At 38.9% G+C, this 21,669-nt stretch overlaps 2 protein-coding genes and 1 long non-coding RNA gene across 4 annotated transcripts in view; 1 reads left to right on the forward strand and 2 right to left on the reverse strand.

Annotated features, from left to right (window-relative positions):
* Nucleotides 1-8,005, reverse strand: part of ANO2 (anoctamin 2) — a 200,160-nt gene extending 192,155 nt beyond the window's left edge. The window contains exons 1-3 of the mRNA XM_084508867.1: nucleotides 7,926-8,005; nucleotides 7,357-7,566; nucleotides 461-642 (exon numbers count right to left, since the gene is read on the reverse strand). Coding sequence (XP_084364993.1) covers nucleotides 461-642; nucleotides 7,357-7,375 — 201 coding nt within the window. The 5' untranslated portion in view covers nucleotides 7,376-7,566; nucleotides 7,926-8,005. The remainder of the gene's footprint in view (nucleotides 1-460; nucleotides 643-7,356; nucleotides 7,567-7,925) is intronic.
* LOC311431429 lies at nucleotides 7,768-12,486 on the forward strand. The gene is made up of 3 exons (XR_014689422.1): nucleotides 7,768-7,868; nucleotides 9,678-9,849; nucleotides 12,026-12,486. It is a non-coding gene; the product is annotated as an uncharacterized lncRNA (long non-coding RNA).
* Nucleotides 12,487-13,714: 1,228 nt separating this feature from the next.
* The window catches only part of VWF (von Willebrand factor), a 145,581-nt gene continuing 137,626 nt past the window's right edge, over nucleotides 13,715-21,669 (reverse strand). The window contains exons 50-52 of one of the 2 annotated variants that reach the window (XM_084508850.1): nucleotides 20,364-20,403; nucleotides 15,993-16,090; nucleotides 13,715-14,058 (exon numbers count right to left, since the gene is read on the reverse strand). In XM_084508850.1, the coding sequence (XP_084364976.1) occupies nucleotides 13,870-14,058; nucleotides 15,993-16,090; nucleotides 20,364-20,403 (327 nt within the window). In that variant the 3' untranslated portion in view covers nucleotides 13,715-13,869. Of the gene's footprint in view, nucleotides 14,059-14,912; nucleotides 15,340-15,992; nucleotides 16,091-20,363; nucleotides 20,404-21,669 lie in introns of those variants that run through there. The other variant, XM_084508851.1, reaches the window with a different exon arrangement.

Below are 21,669 nucleotides of genomic sequence, written 5' to 3' on the forward strand. Positions count from 1 at the left end.
TTTTGTACATATTATTAGTAGCAGTACTATTATCATCATTATTGTTATTATTATTTTCCTGTCTTAATAAACTGTCTTTATCTCAACTCACAGGCTTCACTTTCCCATTTTTGTCCCCCATCCCAAAGAGGGAGGGGGGAGGGGGAGTGAACGGCTGTGTGGTGTTTAGCTGCCAGACGGGTTAAACCATGACACAGGGGAAGTTTAGGCTGGACATCAGGAAGAGGTTCTTCACTGAGAGGGTGGTTACACACTGGAACTTCACCAAGCCTGTCTGAATTTAAAAAGTGATTGGACTGTGCACTTAGTCACATGGTCTAAACTTTTGGGTAGACCTGTGCGGTGTCAGGAGTTGGACTTGGTGACCCTTATGGGTCCCTTCCAACTCAGGATATTCTATGATTCTATGACTCTATGAAAGGTATTAGAGGTATGTCAATGAATATAAAATCCTACTTACTGAACTGCTGTAGGACTCCATATGGTTAGCTGCTTCAAAAGATCCATTGACACTGCAGCTGTGCAAGGAAGGATGGTTTTGAGGAACAGTGAGGTATTTGCTGTTGCATGCTGAAAAAGAGTCTCTTGATGATGCTGCCTTCTGTCTGCTCAGACTTGGGTGTGAGGAAGCTAGAGGAAAGTCTGAGAATAAGAGAAATAGCATTACATTAAGAAGGCTTTTGGACAGGTAGTTTCAGGTGCTGAACTTAAGTAAACGGAGAAAGGTGCACGCAACTGCAGAGGAGTAGCAGGTAGTTATGTGAACTGCTGGAGAAGTTGGAACTTGGTTGTTCAACAGGATTTGTACTCCTGCACTTTAGCCACAAGATTAGAAGCTGGAAAATCTGTTCTTTGCAACTAGCCAAGGACCTCCTGCCTGAACATGAGCAAACTGTGTGTTTCAAGTGACTGTACTGCGGTTCTCTTGGAGCTATATTCATGCCAGATGGGAGAAAAATCACTGCAACTGAAGTGAGTCAAGTTTGCTTACAGTTTACAACTAGGCCTGAAGTGGAGTATTTTGGTTCTGGTGTAATGTGAACAAAATTAAGTGCAATCAGGTATAGATAGAAACTTCTGGCTAGCAGTCATTCTCTATTAAAAAGTCTTAAATTTTGGACAAACAATGGTGTGAAATTGTCATGAAGTACATTGAAGTTTATCCCTAAATGTTTTACTTTTAGGGACTAATGTCCTGTTTTGGATGTGTTTCCCATCTCTTTTATTGTCAAATTTCATGGGCACAAGGCAGCATAACTGGGACAGGTTTTTACATGCCATATCCTAATCACTACCACTGCCATCAATAAGCTATATCTGTTGTACAGCAGTGTAGTACAACAGTAGAGTAAAAGAAAAATGTTTGGTCATGGGTAAGAAATGCAGTCAATAGAAGCAGTGACACAGGGAAAGAATGATGATAAAAAGTAAGGGTTACAGAAACTTGTGTAACATACAGATGTTTCATACTCTTTCCCCCTCTAGTGGTGCCATAACTATAAATGGAATCGATTGTTTTTTACCCATAGTTTCTCTGAGACGCTTATTCGGTTCAGAAACTGTGGCTTGGTCTTTGAAGCATTAGTGTTTTCTACCAGAGAGAAGATCCAGGTGGAGCAGACCCATCTGCCCACAGAATTAGCCCCACTACCCCCAAAAAGATAAAACACCATGCTTCACCAGGAGGTACTTCTGTATTTCCCAGGAAGAAGAAATAATTGGAATATTCATTGGCTCCCACATATCCAGGGAGACACTACATCCGTGATATCTCTTCTTGCCTTCTTAATAGGCAATCCTAGCAATGCTTCAGTTCTTTTCCCCCACTTCTGCCTTCTGTCTAAGGGGAAAAAAAAAAAGTAGTTTCAACAGTCTAGTATAGCTACTTCCCAGTATGGGAGGAACTGCCCTATGAGATCTGCTGCACTGTGTTAAGACAATATGATTTCCCTCGTGGTGATGGAGACAAGGCAAGAGGAAGGCAGGAATAACTCTCTCACTCAACGTTCATGTGACTGAAGAGTATTTCTTCCACAGTGCTGAGCCATCTAACTGGTGGCAGAAGTATCTTGAATTGCATCTCAGGAAAGGAAGAATTGAAGAGATGAATATGCAGGAAACCTACGGAGTTGTGCAGTGATCATCTTCTTCAAATAATTCAAGGAAAATCTAAAAAGATTCATTCTTACTGATTGTGAAAACAGAATTTTGTGTCTCTCATTTGGGGTGGAGAGGGAAAAATTGCTAAAATATGTCTGGAAGTTATATTTTCCTCTTAATTATTGAATCCCTTCCATTTTTTAAGAGTCAAAGGCAAACATTATGTTCTATTGCTAATCTTCTATGCCAGTCTGAATCTACTTACCTGCAATTACGTGCAAAAAGAGAAGCAAGGATTATTTTTAAAAAGGAAATGCTTGAGGGGGGAGGAGTGGCCCCTAAAATTATGATTATTCCTATGATTCCTATCAATAACAAATTAGGGTCCTGCAGCACTTGAACCACTCAATGGATGACTCACCAGTTTTCCTTTTCTGATCTCTAAAGAAGACTCACACTTGTTTTACTTTAATGAAACACATAATGATGCCACAAGGGAAACTCCAAGGCAAATAATTAATAACTGAAGCTTTCATTCCCAAAGGGTAAACATGGTATTTCTCCAGTATTTTCAGTCTAAGCCTGCAATATCTCACAAGACCTTTATATAGTCAATTAAATACTTTTCTTCCTACTCCTTTTAGTTGAGCCTGGGATAAAAAAAAAAAAAAAAGAAAAGAAAAAAAAAAACACATGCAGTCCATTTATAATAAAATGGTTTCATTTCCATTGTGCTTCCTAACCTTCACAAACTGTGTCGCAAACCTGAGGTTAACGTTAGTGAGCAGGTGAAGCCATCAGTGATGTCCAGTCAAAATAAGTTTTTAGATGGAAATGCAGTTTCTATGTCAGAATCTGGAAGACGCCTTTTCACCCAAAAGTTTTTCATCTTCCCAAATCAAACTGACTGAGCCAAAATGTTTTTCTCTGAACAAATTCCACATTTGACAGTACGTGCCGATAGTACCACAGCTCCTCGGGGGCTTGTACTTCAGATGCTTCCTGACCTTCTACCCTGCAAGCCTTTATGACATCTGGCCTTACATGTTCTCATTCTGTAAATATTCTAGAGGAATTAGTATTGATAGAAACAATCTGTGTGTACATGTGCACGTCTGTATATATACATATATATATTTGTACATAAACAGATGCATATCTTTGAGGTGTGTATGTACACACACAAACACACACCAAAGCTACACCCCAGAGAACAGTGGTGGAGTGAATTCCGCCTGGAAAACAAGTGTTCAAGAACTACATTTATTTTCAGAAAAATGGCATGGGAACCTTTCCTTTAGTCAAGCTTCTTCAAGTTGCAAATGGCTTACAAGGACACAGTACCTTCTCAACAGAGTTTAAGATGTGCACACCACCAAAAGTGGAAGAACTAAGGAGGATGTCTTAAAGGACCATGCTGCTTGTGAAATATGCAATAAGGAGCCATCCTAATTAGGAGATCTGTATTAATCTTGAGTAACAGCCAATTATCTGAGTAGTCCAGATGGTCAGATTATCATAGACAAAACCTCTGTGGAACATACTGTAAAAGATTTTGGACACTCAGGGCACAGACAGTGGTCTGCTTTTGTTTATCATCCTCTCTTTCCAGTAAAGTATCAGAAATGACTATATTTCTGGGACACCACAGTGAGAATTGTACTTGTAACTCACATGAAATCCTGTGCAAGGTTGTTCAAAATATCTGCTATTTAGCAGCATTGTTTGGTGAGTTTGTTATTCCTTCCATCCTCCAATGAAATATGAAAATGAATTGGTTTTATTTACTCTTCCTAGATAGCTTGACTTGAATGTGACTTTAAAGAATGTGTGTATAAATAAGAAGATTTAACATGGTTATTATATACATGTGTTCTTTAGGTCCCCACTGAACTAATGGCTTCCCACTTCTGAACATGAACATCAAAAGAGACTGATTTCAATACAGCTAATCACACCTGTAAAAGCATGCGAGTATTTTCATCGCACTATGTTTTTTTGTTTGTTTGTTTGTTTTTTGTTTTTGTTTTTGTTTCTTTTAAGCTGCCACCCGTTGTCTCTTCAAATACTCCGAATTGTATAATTTCTCAATTCAAGAGTGACAAGGGAATGCATGCTAATTAATTGAGCCTTGGTCAACCTTAAAGGAAGCAGGATACCTAAGGAAGTTCCTAGGAAAAAATATTTTATGTAAGAAATACATTCTTTTTTCAATATCACTTGAAGGAAAGGTTTCATTACAGGCGATCTAGATTAGCATAGTGTTCTCAAGCTTCTTATTTGAATAAAAGAAGATTCAAGTTTGACCATTAAATTTCAAATATTTGGTATTTCTTCCTTCAGGTTAGTTTAAGATCTATTTAGATGCTTAGCCTTCTTGTGCTTAACTACATGTTAAGCAAAAAATTATCCCCACAACACCATTAGGAAGTTTTCTCTGTAAAGAATATTTATTATTTGATCATATTCTGGAGTCTGGGAGGGAAAGGTCTGAGTGTAAGGCAGAATGTAAAGGGATACACTGAGATACTGATTCCTACCCGAGAGATTCTCATTTCTGAGTGTCCTGGAGGGTCAGGGTGTGACATTTCAAACAATATTAGGACAAGGTCCAGACAGGCAGATGTACCCAGGCTGCCCAAGGCACTAAGCTTTTTAAAGGCATTTTTGCCCTTACCATCTTCAGTTTGAGAGGTACTGTTTAAGTGCTCAAACTGCAGGCTGCAAATTTAGATCTCTCCTCTCTTGGTGAAAACTCAGCTATGGGGAAGAAAATAGGAAGTGGCAAACCTGGGGGGAGGGGTGTATTCTGTTCCTAGCTCCACTTCTTCCTCCCATTGGTTGCACCCCCAGAATTATTCCCCAGGAGTTATAATGCTTGGGGGATATGGCTGGGAGAGTGTGATAAAGGTGAAAAACAGACAATGGATTGTATGGAGCCTACTGCCTACTGTAAGCCTTAGCAGGACTGTTCTTTCTCTGATCTTGTTTTAGCCCTTTTTACTTCTTCCAAGCAACTTCCGCTTCCCAGAAGCTTCCACTGAGTTACTCCTCTCCAGGGTAGTCCACATACACTCTAATCTGAAATTTGCTTTAATTTGCTCCACGATGCATAGTTTTCCTATTAGCTACTGGTGAGAGCATTAGACAATCCGAAAAGCTTTGCCTGTTTTTAATTCCTACAATTCTTAAAAAGCATTAATGGTAGTTTGGAAAACATAATGAAGGGAACCGCTCTCTTTTGTAGTTATGTTGAATTTGGTGGAGTTGTGTGCAAGGAGTAATTCTGGCACAAAATGAGCATCTTCCCATATTACCATGCACTTTGAGAATGTAACGTTTCAAGAAGCTGTTAATAAGCAGTAAGACAGAACATTTTGTCCTAATCCTCTGGCCCTTAGGATGAAAGTATATTCACAGATTCTTTAAAGAATTACTTGCTTAAAGGATAACAACAATACTCATAAAAACATCCTAGGGAAAAGAATGGCAGGGAGCAGCAAGAGTCACCTGCTTCACAGGGTAAGGTGAGCCAGGAGCAGAGTGTGATGGAGCAGAACAGCGAGTGACCCCACTGACAGGGAGTCCAGGTGTAAGAGCAGCAAGTCTGGGTCAGGATCAGGGACAGAGTGATCTGGGTCAGTCACAGCTCAGCAATCCCCCGGAAAGTCATCAGTGACACAGCAAGTCCAAGGCCAAGTCAGGAAGCTGAGCCCTCACCTACAGGTCAGGACCAGACTAACAAAGGTCCAAGATGGAGCACAGATATAGCTGCTGATCAGCTGAGACTTAGCATAAGTGGAGGCCAGCAGTAAAGCCACAGCTTGCAAAAAACTGTTTTTGAGGGAAAGAAGGGGTAGGTCCTCTCTTCTAACTTCCTTCACAACAGCTATGGTCAGTGAGGGAGCTGGACGTTGACTCAGCCAGCTATACTCTTTGACGTGGTAAGCTGAGTATTTAGAGGTGGAATGCACTGGTCCTGAACTGTTGCCAGAAACACTGCAGCACCTCAAACAGACAGGGGCAGGAAAGTGGGAGTTCCTTGCTGGCATGGACCTGCCCAAATAACTCTGGTCACAGACACAAATGTAAAAGCCTGTGATTGCACTCCTTTGGTAGATGCTCATGTACCTTCACTTCTGACATTAGGAACAGGAAGAATGCACCTGAGTTAAAAGAATTGCTCACTCACCTCTAACACACACCATGAGCCTGAGAGTCTTTTAAGGGATGCAAGACTATGAGTCAAGAATGAAGGAAGAAGAACAGAGCTGTGGATAAAGACGTGGGAACCAAACAGTATAAACCAAAACTGGAACTGCTTTGTGAGCTGTTGAATTAACTGAAGACTTAACAGAGCTGTATCTATATAATACAGCTGTGCATACATGCTCACTTTTTTTTTTTCTTTTTTCTTCTTTTTGCTTTTCCAAAGCTGTCTCTAAATATAGATATTACAGAAAGTACCTGATTTATCCCACATTACATGTATAACAGAACAAATTCAAACAGTGAAGAAGGATCAGGAATAAAAAAAAGGACATCAGAGGAATGCTACAAAGACTAGCATTAGGCCTTAAATCTAATGGCTGTTTGCACACTGCAATTTAATATATTCAAATAATTTTATAAAGGCAACTGTATGGGAGAACACAAAAATAGCAGGACTCCATGAACTTCAGGATTGTTTGCTGTTCACAACAGAGCTACAAGACCCAGAAACACTAAGACACAATGTCTGGAAACAACAGAGCTCTCATCTGTAACAGTAAACAAATAGCACTACAATATTATCACTGAACAATATTCTAAACTCCTACACTGGGAACTCAAACACAAAAGATTTTACACACTGAGCAGATTTATTCCTTGCATATGGGAACTGAAATCTCAGTGCATTCAGTCATCTCTGAAAAAGGATATTGTCCTCTTCCCCAGTTGCACTGCAATAAGAATAACACAGAGGAAAACAGCAGAGCTCCAGAAAAAGAGATTTGCCTACTGATTTTCTTTTCCACATGAATCACAATGCTGCCCCACAGCTGCACTCCCGAGACTTCTGAAGAAACAAACTGTGTGTCTCTGTGTTTTATCTCTGAGCTGTTTGTATGTAACCTGGGCCACAAACTTTTTTTTTTTAAAGGCCCTGAAAGAAGACAAGTTCTTTGAAAGTATTCCTTTTCCTGTTCCCCACCCCCTTTCCATCTATTCAGCTGCATAGGCAGCAATTAACAACAAAGCAGAAAATAAACTTACCAGGTGCATGAGTTTCCATGTTGCCTGGAGGTTTGGCTGGAAGTTGCGACAGAGCTAATAGGATGTGGCTATGCTGATCACATGCACAATCTGCTTCTGCACTGTCTTAAGTTGTGAACAACATTAGCAGCTATTTCTATCCTGGCTTGATCCTTCTTTAAGTAAGCCAGGCCGAAGCTAATTAGCCAGACTTTCTATTTTTCTATTACCCTGTAGAAGAAAGAGAGAGGAAAATGGCAAAACTCCTGTGATCTGAGAGGCCATGGTGATTCTCTACTAGAAGTTCAGCATCTTGTCTTCATGTTCCATAAAACCTCAGCAAGCAACATATTTTGATCTAACTCTGCAAAAGGCAGCAGAGGAGAGGAAGAAAAAGCTAATGCAAAACCAGGGTTCTGTAGCAGCCAGCTCTGTTTGAAAAGCAGTTCTTTCAAGAATTACACTTAAATCCTGGAGGTGGTTTCAGTGAGGAAGAGTGGCTGTGTATCTGCAAAGCTTTACAGTGCTTCAAGGTAGGACGTAAGTGTGGTAACTTTTTTATAAGGCTGTATCTCAGGTACTCAAGTTACCTTACTGCCTGTATGCTGTCTTTCTTGCATGAAATATTCAGGGGATTATCTTGTAATCAACTGTACAGTCAGACTAAGTGATGGATCCTGCTTAGCCTTCAACCTTATATACCAGGAGAAAGGGTTATTCCTGACCTTCTGAGAAAGGACTTACATTTGCTAATGCTAATTGGAGACAGGTGAAATTATTTGAAGTTCAAGTCTTTTTCTTCTTTCAAGCTTATCTGTGACACTACAACAGTCTCTTTAATGCAAGAGGTGGGAATTGATTTGTTCAATGATAATAAAGTACACTGTTTCTGGTGGCTTGTGAATTAAGGTTGCATACTGGGCTATGATCTGCAAGAGTAGCAGATGTCTATATCACAGAGAGAAGTCCTAGTATCTTATGTTAATATCAGAACTTCATTTAGAAACTGCCTTCAGTTACAAAACAAGAAACATCCTGGCTTCCACAGCTTCTGGACTGATTGGTCTAAAACAATTAAATTACAGAAATTAAAAAATAAAAATTTAGAAATTACTCTCAGGTGCTATGTAAGCTTTCTAGAAGGGAAGATGTTACTTCAAACAGCTTGCACACTAGTCTATGCATACTAGTTTTGAGATTGTATGTCTGATTTTATTTTTTTTTAATTGCATGAGCACCCCATCCATTTGAATAAATGAATCCCACTTTAATCAAATGTCCACAGCTGTTCTCCAGCTACATTTCAGACTTACTTGTTATGGGGCAAGGGCTAACAATGTAGAACTATAGAATACTCCATTGGAAGCATCTGTTGAACTGCTTTTTCGTGTTGATGTTTTATAAGCAATTATTCTACTCCTTGGATAGATAGCAAACCTACTGCTACACTTATCTCAGGGAGAAGGGAATGAAAAGTTGCTGAAAATTATGCAATTTTATATTTATATTTTATTTTGATATTTTATGCTGCATGAACTAAAAGATAAAACAGAAAGGCACACCCACTAATTTTGAGGGAGTATAGGTATGTAGGGCCAGGTTCTGCCAGGATCCCTATGGACACAAAGTTCTTCCTACATGGGTTCAAATTATTAGCTCCTATAAGCCATGAGGATGGGTCCATTACAGGTAATACAGTTAGTACAGGTAATAAATAATATACAGAGGAGGCAATAAGATAGGAAGCAATATCCAGCTAGTCAAAAAGGAAATGGGTTTGTTTGGGCGATTTTTGTTTGCCTGTTTGTGTTAGGACATTTTCCAATAAAGAAAATCATATCATCTTTGTGTTTCCTAGGGTATCTGGATACGGTGTTAGCTGATAATGTAAAGCCGGAGCAAATAATGCCAATATAGCAGATTGTGTTTCACCTGCTGTAGAGGCACTTGGAAGTCTGTAAAAGTTAGCAGAGAGATTACGTGCCTTTAATAATTAACAAGTTTTATAAGATTCCTTCCCAAATCCATTTAATGTTCATGTAAATCTATCTTGTATCATGTTCATCAATCCAACTGGTCTTCTAAAGTGATTAGATGTATTTTCAATCATTGGTGGAAATGCAAAAACAAAGATATGTAGCTCAAAACAAGACTCGCAAGAAGTATACCCAAGTTAAAAATGATGTCTTTCAAAGCCTGAATTCTGCTGGTAAGTGTTAATTTTACTTTCTGTTGTACAGCATGGTTCTGCTGTTTTGGCATGTTACTACTGTTTGTGTGTACAGCTGTCTACTAAGCAGGCAATTGATTACAGGCCTGAGTTTATTCTTCACTTCTTCTAGGAAAGAATACTGCTGAAAAGAGCAGAGCTGTACTAAAATACAACTGGACTGTGCAGAAGGTAATTGAAACCTGCAGGGAGGAACTCCGAGCCAATTTCTTTACTGACATCACCAGAAAGACAGGTTGCCTGGGGTAGGCTGCCTGAAAAACGCTTGCTTCTCATACTAGCAGGTGAGGGCCAAAATTCTATGTACTTTCTCAGCCTGTTAAGGGTGCTGCTATAGTATTCCCTTCCTTTTTCTCTTTCTCACTTGTCTGTTCCTATGACAAATTTTCAAGGAAAACACTACTTTGGCCTTATGCACCAAGCACTACAGGACCTTGGCTTTGCTTGTCATAAATAGGTGCTAGACAGACCTGATTAATAACAGCCTTGACCATACAAAAGTCCACAGAACTCTATTCTGTAAGGAAAAAACACTAAGTTCTCATGAGATACATTGTGTGACCACTTTAGTCCATGTACTGGCATAGATGTTTGAAAGCAAAATTGCAGCCAAGCAAGATGACAAAAAGCCATTTAGCGTGGGGCATATTCTTGAATTGGTCTAATGTTTTAATACAGGTCTGTTTGTCCAATTATATTGAACTACAAATGCTATGAGTTTGATCCTATAACCCAGCATTTTTCCAATAAATTACTTGGCTCTCCTCAGGAAAAATGTTAATTGCTTTCATCTGAAAGTAAATATCTTTATTTCAGTTTGTTTCTTCCATGAAACACTTAGACTTTTCTTATTAAATTAGTTTGTCCTTTTTTTTTTTTTTTTTTTTTTTTTTCCAGTTGTGATAGAGTTCATTCTATTCCTAGTAGCTGATATGGTGCTGTGTTTTGGATTTAGGATGAGAATAGTACTGATAACACATTGATGTTTTAGTTGTTGCTGAACAGTTCTTAGACCAAGTCAAGGACTTTTCAGCTTCTCATACTGACAGCCAGCAAGGAGGCTGGGGTAGCACAAGGAGCTGGGAGGGGACAGAACCAGACAACTCACCCAAACTCGACAAAGGGATATTCCATGCCATATGACATTGTGTTGAACAATACAGCTGGGGAAGTTGGCTGGGGTAGCTACTGCTTGGGGATGGGCTGGGCAAAGGTGAGGAGGTGCTGAGCAATTGCATTGTGCATCAATCACTTTATATATTTTTGTTATTATTATTGTTATTAGTATTATAATTTCCCCTTCTTTTTATGTCTTATTAAACTGTCCTTAGCCCATGAATTATTAACTTTTTTTTTTATTCTCTTCCCCATCCCAATAGGGTTGGGAGCAGAGTGAGCAAATGGCTGTGCAGTGCCATTGTGACTTAACCCGGCAGGCTGCAAAGGACCACATAGCTGTTTGCTAAGCCTCCCCTCCCCTGCAAGTGGGATGGGGGAGAGAATCAGGAGGAAAAAAGGTAAAAGTTCATGGGTTGAGATAAAGACAGTTAAATAGGACAGAAAAGGAAGAGAAATAACAATGATGATGATATTAACAATAATAGAATGTATAAAGGAATTGATGTGCAAGGCAACTGTTCATCACCTAGCAATCAATGCCCAGTCTGTCCAAAAGTAGCAGTTCCCTCTGCCCCTCAGCCACCCACTCCATATTTACTGTTCAGCACGATGTCATATGGCATGGAATATCCCTTTGGCCAGTTTGGGTCAACTGTCCTGGTTCTGTCCCCTCCCAGCTTCTTGTGCACCCCCAGTCTCCTCGCTCACAGGGCTGTATGAAATGCTGAAACGTCCTTGATTCGGTGCAACTACTAAAACATCAGCATGTTATTGACACCATTCTCATCCTAAATCCAAAACATGACACCATACCAGCTACTAGGAGGAAATATAACTGTCTCATAGCCAAAACCACGACGGGTGCCTAGCTACCTGCTGGTTTAAGCCACAACAGAGTTAGAAGTAATTGAAGCAAGAATGTTTGCCTGTTTGTTGGACAGACTTTTAATTGAACACTGTCCATCCACTTTGCTGCTGAAGAAAATGCTAGCTATGCTCATTTGATTTTTCAATGGTTACAGAAAACTGTAGCCCCATCTCTGCCCTGTGGATGTTCTTGTGTGTCCTTCCTATGTGGATAAGCTGGTGCTTGGCTTATACAATTAACTAATTAGAAGGCCTGTCTGAAGCCATGAAGCCTTAGGCTGCAATCCTTTCAGCTTTTGCAAGCTAAGAAATGTCAGTCTGGGTCAAGGCACTAAATGAAAATGAAGGGGCAGCCCAGGGGCAGAAGAGAACAACATTGTTTTTCACCTTCTATCTACCCCTTTTCTCTAGTCCTCTCTGATGTTTCTCTGATGTTACAGCAGTTGCTCTCTTTCAGCAGTTGCTTATTTGCAGCATCAGATGAATTGCCATGCAGTTGATTACCTGGGGGACTCAAATCCATCTGTCAGGATGCTTAATATCTTGAGGCAGCTATAGCGATGGAGGAAAACTGGTGACAGATCTACTGCAGTAAGTGAGGATGGTGCTAATTAAAACTTGTGTTGCTTTTGTGCTTTGTTTGTTTTTTTTTTTGTTGTTTTGTTTTGTTTTTCCCTGAGGTTATCATGGATTTATGTGTTTGATCCCCTTTTTAATCCTATGGCAGAATAAAGAGACATTCAAGAGCAATATAGGGTGTCTTGAATGAATAATAAGGAAAGAAAGGGCCTGCGTGCTATATGTATTGAGTCCACAGCTGAATGGCGAAAGAGGAGGAGCAGGGATCTATCTGGTTCCTCTCTAAAAGGAGTATAACTTGCCTATTAAGTTGAAAGCATAGAGGGAGTTTTTCAAAAGAGAATGCTCTCAGAAGTGATGCTTCCAAAGGCAAACACTCGTGCAGATAAGGAGGTGTTTTGACCCATTTAATCACATGACGTTGGCATTCATGTGAGGAGAAGTGGTTCTTCACCTCAAAACTTTATTCATAGTTACCAGTGAGGCAATGGTGGAAATGCCCTCTGAAATGCCTTCCATATCTATAGATGCAAATGTAAATACTGCACAGAGACAACCTGATTTCCTGAGCTTTTCTGCTAGACTTTTCAGGAGCACTCTTACCCTTCAGGACCTCTATATACACTTTTGATTATTTCAAGAAAGATTCTGCTAGATCTAGAGAAACTATGTTTTTTCACCCATAGCCTATTTCTAAGCTTTACAGATTTCATCAAAAAAGTTTGGAAAGTTTAGTGTTGACAACAACCATCTCCCATCTTCCCAGCTGATTTATCAGAAAGGTAACTCAATTCAACAAGAAGTTGGAATATTTCTTGTCTTGCAAAAGGATAAATGGAATAAACAGTTTTTTTCTTTTATACTTTTTTTTTTTTTTTTTTTTTTAATTAGTATCTCCCATTAAAAGTGCTTGACTGACACTAGATTCCACCAACAACCACCCTCTGGAAATCCTTTTCCCTTCTATATCCTGACCAGACCAAATAGAATTTAAATCCTTATAAATTTATCCCTGTCAGCAGTAAGTAAATTAAATCTGCCACTGTCAATTCCACTTTTGAAAGAACACTAACTTTTTTAGCTAATGCAACAGTTGAAGTTCTGGCATCTGGAATAAGGAGAGATGAGCTTTATCCTTAATCTGGTCTGTAGAAGTGCCGTGGTAAATAGGTTAAAAGCTGTCTTTTAGCCCCATTTACAGATGCTGAGGTTTTGCATATTGTACACAACATGTCCTTAGCACACAATTTCTTTACATTCAACTTAAGGAGAAAAATGTGTATGGATTGCAGAAATATTTGGTTGCTTGAGCCATAATCATTATTGTGTACCAAGAACTCTGACTGTAAAGTACCATATGCATTACAGGTATACAGCATGTAATTAAGGTCTGAAGTGGGGAATGAAAGTACAAAGTCTCTGAAGTCAGTTCTAACAGCTTTGGGACATGTTCTTTAAGTCGAAGCAACTGTTTCCGTTACCACGCCATTTTCTTTTATTGATGAAGATAACTTTCTATGGTGAAGATGAAAGAACAATGTAATCTCAAATCTCTCTTCTATAAACCATACCAATACTGCTCAATTGTGCTAGTAAATTTTATTGTTTGTTATGCTGATACAATTAGTTAGTCAGAATTCTACTAAATAAAACCATCTACAGAGAGGAAATGAGGCTTTCACTGTAAAGTTCTTTCATCATAAAGCTCAAGATTAAACCACTGGGCTCCTTCAAAATATTCACTCTGTACACTTCCGCAAATTGCATTCACACTGAGAGGCAGAAGGGATGTAATGTTGCACCACTGTGCCATTGGCACACCGGAGTGGGATCGTGACCGTTGTTGTTAGAGTGGCTGTACAGCAGCTGCACACATCTTCCCATTTCCCCATCTGAACAGAGTATCTTGTACTGCTTCTACACTTGCCCTAGACAGAAAAAGAGATACTAAGTTTGAATAGTGCCAGAAACACAGTGAAATCAAAATCTAGGTCTTCAAAACATCCATGGACTTCTTTGCCTGGAGTTCAGTGTTCTGCTGCAAAACATGAACTCAGAAACAGGTATCTTATTTCATAGTGTGGGGTGCTAATCAAAGACTAATGTCTCGTGAACATAAGCATAGAAAAGAAGAGGTGAAGGAACTGGTCACACACAAAAAAAATTAAAAAAAAATCTGTGCTTTAAAATACAATAGATGATATCCAGCATTATTGTGTTGGCTTCTGAGCACACAGAAAAATGGTAGTAAGAAACACTCTTATCACCTCAGCCATATGGGATGTGCATTCAGAAAGTGCGTTAGTCCAACTGCTGCAATCCCTTCAAATTTTCATTTTTTTCTGAGATGCATTTCTTGTTGCTCTGCATGCTAAACATGTACACTGTTGTCCGCCCGATTGATATTTCCGTTGTTCTTCCTGTCTGATCACTTTCTGAATTTAGAACTAGCTGTCCATTACTTTGACGTACGCTTTCATGATATAAAAACAAAGGACCTCACATCAAACTCTGTCAGAGTCATTTGTTTTTGTGTTTTTTTTCATTTTTATTTCTGATATTAATACCAAATATATATATATATATATCATTATCAGGAAGGAGTTTAGAAAAAAACATACTCAGTGCCAACCACAGCAGAATCATTTAGTTTACTCAACATATGGCCAGACTCACAAAATAAAATCTGTACTCATGCAGGAGAAACTTCAGTACATATGACTTGATGGCAAAGAACCTGACTACCACTGATTTTTGTGGACAGGACAAGAGGTTAAGCATATATCTTCTTTTTCTTTTAATCAAGGATAAGTATTGTTGTTCTTAAAGCTTCCATTCATATTAAGTCTTGTGTAGTAAATGGAGGCCCTGCATCAGTTACTGATAAGAAAAGCCTGGGCATGTGTACTCCTAATAACCCGTCCCCATTCTTTTTTTTTCACAGTAGTCACGATAAACTGGAAGATTCATTTTGCTTACAGCATCAGATAAATATAATACTCAAGTAGCTGGGTGCAACCTAACTTCTTTGTTTCCATCCATGTACATCATTGTTAGGACTGCATACAAGGGTTGCGTACAGTCCTTGTATGAAGCATGGTTATCTCAGATTGAGCAGTTGTCTTGCTATGACCCAGTGAGGGAAGAGAATTTCCTTGTTGGTTCCCAGTCTCAGGGAGATGGAAAGATCCAGAAGGGATGCTATGTTCCTGTGTCAAATGAAAGTTGCTATACAAGTTGTAAGGAGTGCTGGGCAGGAAAATTCCATACCATTAAGCTTTTAATCCAATTATGGAAATGAATAAGATGTGCAGAACACAACAGCTTAATGTTCTGGCCAACAGAGGAGTTATAGAGCTTACAGAGCACAAAAGTCAAATCACAGCACTTGAATTTAAATGTCTGTTTAAAGCATCATGCATCTAAATACCTATTTACACTCATAAGCCAGCTTCAGAGCCTACAGAAGGATATATGTACCTAATTTTAGACTCAGATCTGAAAATCAGCTTTGGTTATACTAAGATGAAAATTCTCTTCTGTGTAGAAAGTCCTAATTAAACTATTTCAGAGACGTTCATTTCTGATGGAAGCAAAGGAGTATGAACTAAGCCTTTGCACCTTAGATTATGTGCCTTTTTGCATAGTTGCTTGAATACAGAAAATCCATCATCACCAAATTACTTTAGAAAGTAAGTGTCAATTAGATTTACACAGTTTGAATGACTCAGTGAGGACAGAAACTGATGCTCTGTTTACTGAAGTGTAGCCATGGTGGAGCCAAAAGGTCCCCTTGTGAAAGAGAGAAAAAGGGCAAGGGAAGAAGTTGGGGTGGGTGTGTGGGAGTGCTTTTATTTTTTACCTCACAATGAGAAATAGGCACTTCCTTTTCAGCCACACATCCATTGATGTTCTGAAATTGCAGTCTGGTACTTACTGGTCGACATTCCACTTCCAAACCTACAAAAGAAAAAAAAAGAAAAAGAAAAAGAAAAAGAAAAAGAAAAAGAAAAAGAAAAAGAAAAAGAAAAAGAAAAAGAAAAAGAAAAAGAAAAAGAAGGGAAGTAGGAGGAGAGGAGAGGAGAGGAGAGGAGAGGAGAGGAGAGGAGAGGAGAGGAGAGGAGAGGAGAGGAGAGGAGAGGAGAGGAGAGGAGAGGAGAGGAGAGGAGAGGAGAGGAGGGGAGGGGAGGGGAGGGGAGGGGAGGGGAGGGGAGGGGAGGGGAGGGGAGGGGAGGGGAGGGGAGGGGAGGGGAGGGGAGGGGAGGGGAGGGGAGGGGAGGGGAGGGGAGGGGAGGGGAGGGGAGGGGAGGGGAGGGGAGGGGAGGGGAGGGGAGGGGAGGGGAGGGGAGGGGAGGGGAGGGGAGGGGAGGGGAGGGGAGGGGAGGGGAGGGGAGGGGAGGGGAGGGGAGGGGAGGGGAGGGGAGGGGAGGGGAGGGGAGGGGAGGGGAGGAGCATTTGACAATGCTGGTAATTGCTTCTGTGTGAATGAATTGCTCTACATGGATAAAGCAGCTTCCTAAAATTCCACTGGAGAACAGCTTTTCGCTCATAGAATAATAAAAGTTGGAAAAGACTTCAGTCCAACTATCCACAGCCACCAATATTACCCACTAAACCATGTCCCTAAGCACCAGGTCCAACCTTTTCTTAAACACCCCCAGGACGGTGACTCCATCACTTGCCTCAGCAACATGTTCCAATGCCTGACTACTCTTCCTGAGAAGAAATGTCTTCTGATTTCCAACCTGAACCTCCCCTGGAGCAATTTGAGACCATTCCCTCTTATCACTCATTATCTGCGAGAAGAGGCCAATCCCCATATTTCAGTTGACTGCTTTGTTTTAATGCTTCTTTGCAATCTAATGTCTGCCTTTTACTCCTTTTTGAAAGATTCTGCAATGCTACATTGGACAAGCCAAATCCAGAGGAAAACAATGAGGACACATGTAGGAACCCCAGTAACCTAATCAAAGAAACAGAGTATCTTGACCTGGCTACTCCTCAGACTGTCACAAGAGACAGATCTCATTCCATCAGAATGATGCCCTTCAAGATGAGTCAATGGGAGCAGCTCTCCAGATCACCTTATAGACTGAGGTGGATCACTGCCTACAGATGCGTAGGACTCATTATGGGATGTGAGGGAAGTACAGCTTGGGGTTTTATAAGACTCACTAGGGGATTTTTTTAGGGATGATAAAGGCATAAAGGTTGAGTGGTTGCATGTTAAACAGCTGCTTGTCCATATTTTTGTCTGACCTTGCCCTGCCCAACTTGGTCTCTGTAGTCTCTCCTGTCTTCTTATTAAACTCCATACATAATTATGTCCTGGGTGATAGACTCTCTATTCTGTGTACATGTCTGTGTATGCAAGATATCCATATATATATATATATATATGGATTTTATACATATATAAATCTGTATATTAAGTGCCAGCAACAGCACTTGGACCACGGGTCATGGGGCCCATGAGGATGGGACAACACAACAGTTAGAGAAATACTATTGCAAAAAATCTAAGTTTGGGTCAATGAAAATTTTGCCACTGTCCTCAGCAAGCCAGGAATTATACTTATTTTCCAGTACTTTTTGATGTTTTGCTAGTAAGTTCCCCGTGTGATATTTTTGTTTGTTTGTTTTGTCTCTCCTGTCTAATGAGAAATTCACACAAGAAGCTGTAGGTCTGAATTTGTTATGTGTGGAGCAGCATACATAGCTTTCAATAATTTTTCTATGTGAATGTCATCTCCAAATTACCTGCGTGCCTTGCTAAAGCTTCACATTTTATACACACACACACATATACGTATAGACTACAAAAAAAAAAAAAGCTTGAAAAGTGTTTCTGACTCCAGGGCTCTTGGAGCTGCCAATTCTCTTTTAATGATTTCATAACTTTATTTGATAAAACTTCTTCACATAGGAGGAATATGCAGTTTTGTCCGCAGAACTGAAAATCCCAAAGAAAATAATTGTTAGTCTCAACAACAGCTTTGCTGCCTTTTTGATCCTGACTTATTGACTTGCTCTCAAGTTACTTTACTTGTATCATTTACTTTTGTGTAGATTTTCTCCTTTGCAAAGTCATCTGCTTATAGATTAACAGGACGTATCCAGTTGAGATCAACTGAGAACAGACATAAGAAGCAGAGATGCAACTCATTTCTGAAGGGGGAAAATACGGAATATCCTTTAAAATTAATTCAGTCCTTTGCTAGTGCCACACCAAAAAACAAACAAACAAACAAACAAACAAAAATGGAGAAAATAAGCCTGTTCAGTTACGTGCTCCTACTCAAAAGTATTTAAAGCCTGTAACAATGCATTTAGACACACTAATGAACTGCAATTGCCAAGGTATACTAAGAGAAACTGTTTTCTTAAACAACTTTTGCTCAAAGCCATGTAAGGACTCTACAGAGCCAAAGTCACCAGCCTAAACTGTGCTTTGAACTTGAGAGAAGAAATTAATTGCCGAATTGCTTATGGTACTAAGGTGTCTGCAAGACAAGCTCTTTCAAGACCTGGGAAGCTGATGTAGCCTACATCTAAGCATCTGTATCCATAAGAAAATGATTATTTTCTCATCTGAGCTTTAAGATTAAATAAATTACTCTGGTTTTGCAGTAGCTTTGCCAGATCTTGGCATTCCCTACAGAGTATGTAACAAACTGCATATTGGTACTGATTGTCCTGGTTGAATTCCAGGTCTGAGAAAGATGTAATTAATAGGGAGAAGTGAAGAATGTTTAGTGTCTAGAAGTGTCAGATTGATCCAAAACCACATGTTAATCACTGTTCTTTCTTTCATACACAAATCAACTGATAACTCACAATTAGTTGACTGCATGCAATATGTTGGCTTTTGCGTTGGATTCCTTTTTTTTTTTTTTTTTGTGAAGAAATCTGAATAGACAAGTGACCAGGAAAAGGACTGCACTATAACATGAGACTTCAGTTTTGAGCTATATCCAAGCAAATGTCAATGGGAATGAGGATTTGAAGGCCCATGCAATATGGACTCAGTTAGTAGTCCATTTATCCCCACATCTTTTAAATATTAAGATGTTTTTGAGAGTAGGTAATTTTCAGTATTCCTTCCTCAAAGACTAAATGTAGATTAATCCTCTCTTAACTAAATTACCTGTTTGAGTGGTTTGATGACAGTCTATCTCAATCGCTTTTTGACTTGCATTTCTAAAGCCAGAACTCACTGATTACGTAGACAAGCAATGGCTACAAACTCTCTAGGAGTTAATTTCTTTCATCAGGGGTATTATTACATCAGCAACTGTGGCAGTGTGGTGATGGGCTGCTATACTGGGCATCTTTTATTTATTAGCACATGCATAGAGTAAAACAAGACATAGTGGAGGACAGGCAAGATGTTGATATTCTGACATTTTCTTTTGAAAATATCATTATTTTTTTTTTAAACAAGCTACAGGTTTAGTGTTTTGTTTGTTGTTCTGTATGCTTTCATTTTTTTTTTTTTTCTTTTTTACTTAACAAGGAAAACCTGAGACATTGTCTGTTCAAAAAAGCTTCAGAGATTTGTTTTAGAAATGAGAGCCTATCCTTCCTCATGTAAGGAAACACCTTCTACACTCACAGACCAACTGACATTCAGATTATCTACACAGTGATGCATGAAATTAAGAGTTGCAGGACTTGCGCCTAAACTGCATAATTTAAGATGCAGGCAAGCTGTTCAACAGGCATGAACCATTGATAAGCATCTGCCCCACCAATTATTTTTGTTGTTGTTGTTATTACAATATCAAGAAACATTTATAATTACATTATTTTAACCATCTCTTTTTGCTAAATACATTTTAAATCCATTGTATACTCATGAAGTGGTTGCCTCACATATTTAGTATCAGGTTATGTGACTTGTCAACCTGCATGTGATACTGTTCCCATTCTTTTCAGATGAACGATTAAATATAATATTCATAATTCAACATCTGCAAAACAGTATATACTAAAATGCATAGAGTATCTATTTCTTTCAAAGTGTTTGTGAAGACTGACAAAACACATGTTCTAGTGGAAAAAACATGATAGCAGTACCCATATCAGAGGGGGTGACTTGTCCAATGGTTTATTTTGACTACATTGCTTATCCCTGTTTTATCAAAGTACATATAATATTAAACTTTGCTCCTTGTCCACTAGCTTACACTTCCTTCAATTGCCAAACAAGTCTTTTTGCTTATTTACTTACATGTGTCACAGCAGGTATTGCCAAGTTTTGCAATTCTCCCCTAAAACAATAAAAAATACTTCTATTTTGGCACAAGCAATAAACACTTGGTCTGCTGAAAGCCTAAAAAAAGATGTTTGAAACACTGTATTTAGGTAAGAAAACTGCATTTCTATACTGTATACAAGTATAAGTCTACATTAGTAATCATAATTTCATTTTAATACATTTTAAGTTGTTGAACTTGTAATTACATTTGTTGAAAACTAATTCAAAATATTTGATGATTTTAACAAGTTCAACACTTTAAAATACTGCTTTTACCACAGTTTATAATATCAGCTTTTTAAAGTAAACATGTTGAATACAATCAATTTGGTAATGAATACAAACCAGTTTTGGGGAAACAAAGTGATAAAACCCATTCATATTGAAAAATTCATAGTGAAAGGGAAAATGGAGAATTATAATATTTATGCTCTGTGTGATAACATTGTTTTAAACACCTGAATTTACACGCAAAATATAGGAGGATTTTTATGGTTAAACAAACAAACAAACAAACCCCACTAAACTTTTGCTGTGTAACTAGACCCAAAAAAAGAGCTAATTTTATATCTGAATTAAATTTTGGAATTTCTGAAAAAAATTTGTTTTGGAAGGGATTAAAATAAATGCACTTTGGGAAATTTTGAATTGTAAGTAAGTTATTCTCCATTGTTTTACAATAGGGGCCTTCACAATGTGATAATAATCCCAAGGTTGTAATACAATCCAACATTATTATAACTTTTGTTTGTATAAAAACCTGTGTTCTGCAGTGATTTCACAAAGTAATAATAAAAATAATTAAAAATAATAATACATTAGAAAAAAAATAGATAATGGAAGCTTTATTCTTCCTGTACTTGACACATCAAGACTTCCTCCATTTGCTTGAGGTGTGTGTTGATAGAGGCTTGCTCATGAGCTTTGTTAAATGTTTCCTATGTCCTGCCATACATCCTGTCGTGAAAATGAGACCAGGTGGATATAGTAGCTGTGTGATGCTTGATAAGCATCCAGGGCACCATGTGATACATCCCTTCCTGGAGTCCATAGCCTGCCCTCTGTTCCTCAAAGACAGGTGGACAAGTTTAGTAGGGCTTTTAATATGACATTATACTAAACCACTGCAAACGTGGAAGCTTGAGCTCTTCCCAGAATACAGGTAAAACTTCCTTTTTCTAATCTTGTAAGAGGGTAGCGAAAAAAATGCCTTAGTATTTCATACACATCACCATAGAAAAAAGGGGCCAATTTGACTGTTTTCTCAATATGCATAATT

Source organism: Aythya ferina (assembly GCF_964211825.1).
Source record: "Aythya ferina genome assembly, chromosome: 1".
Taxonomy (NCBI): Eukaryota; Metazoa; Chordata; class Aves; order Anseriformes; family Anatidae; genus Aythya; species Aythya ferina.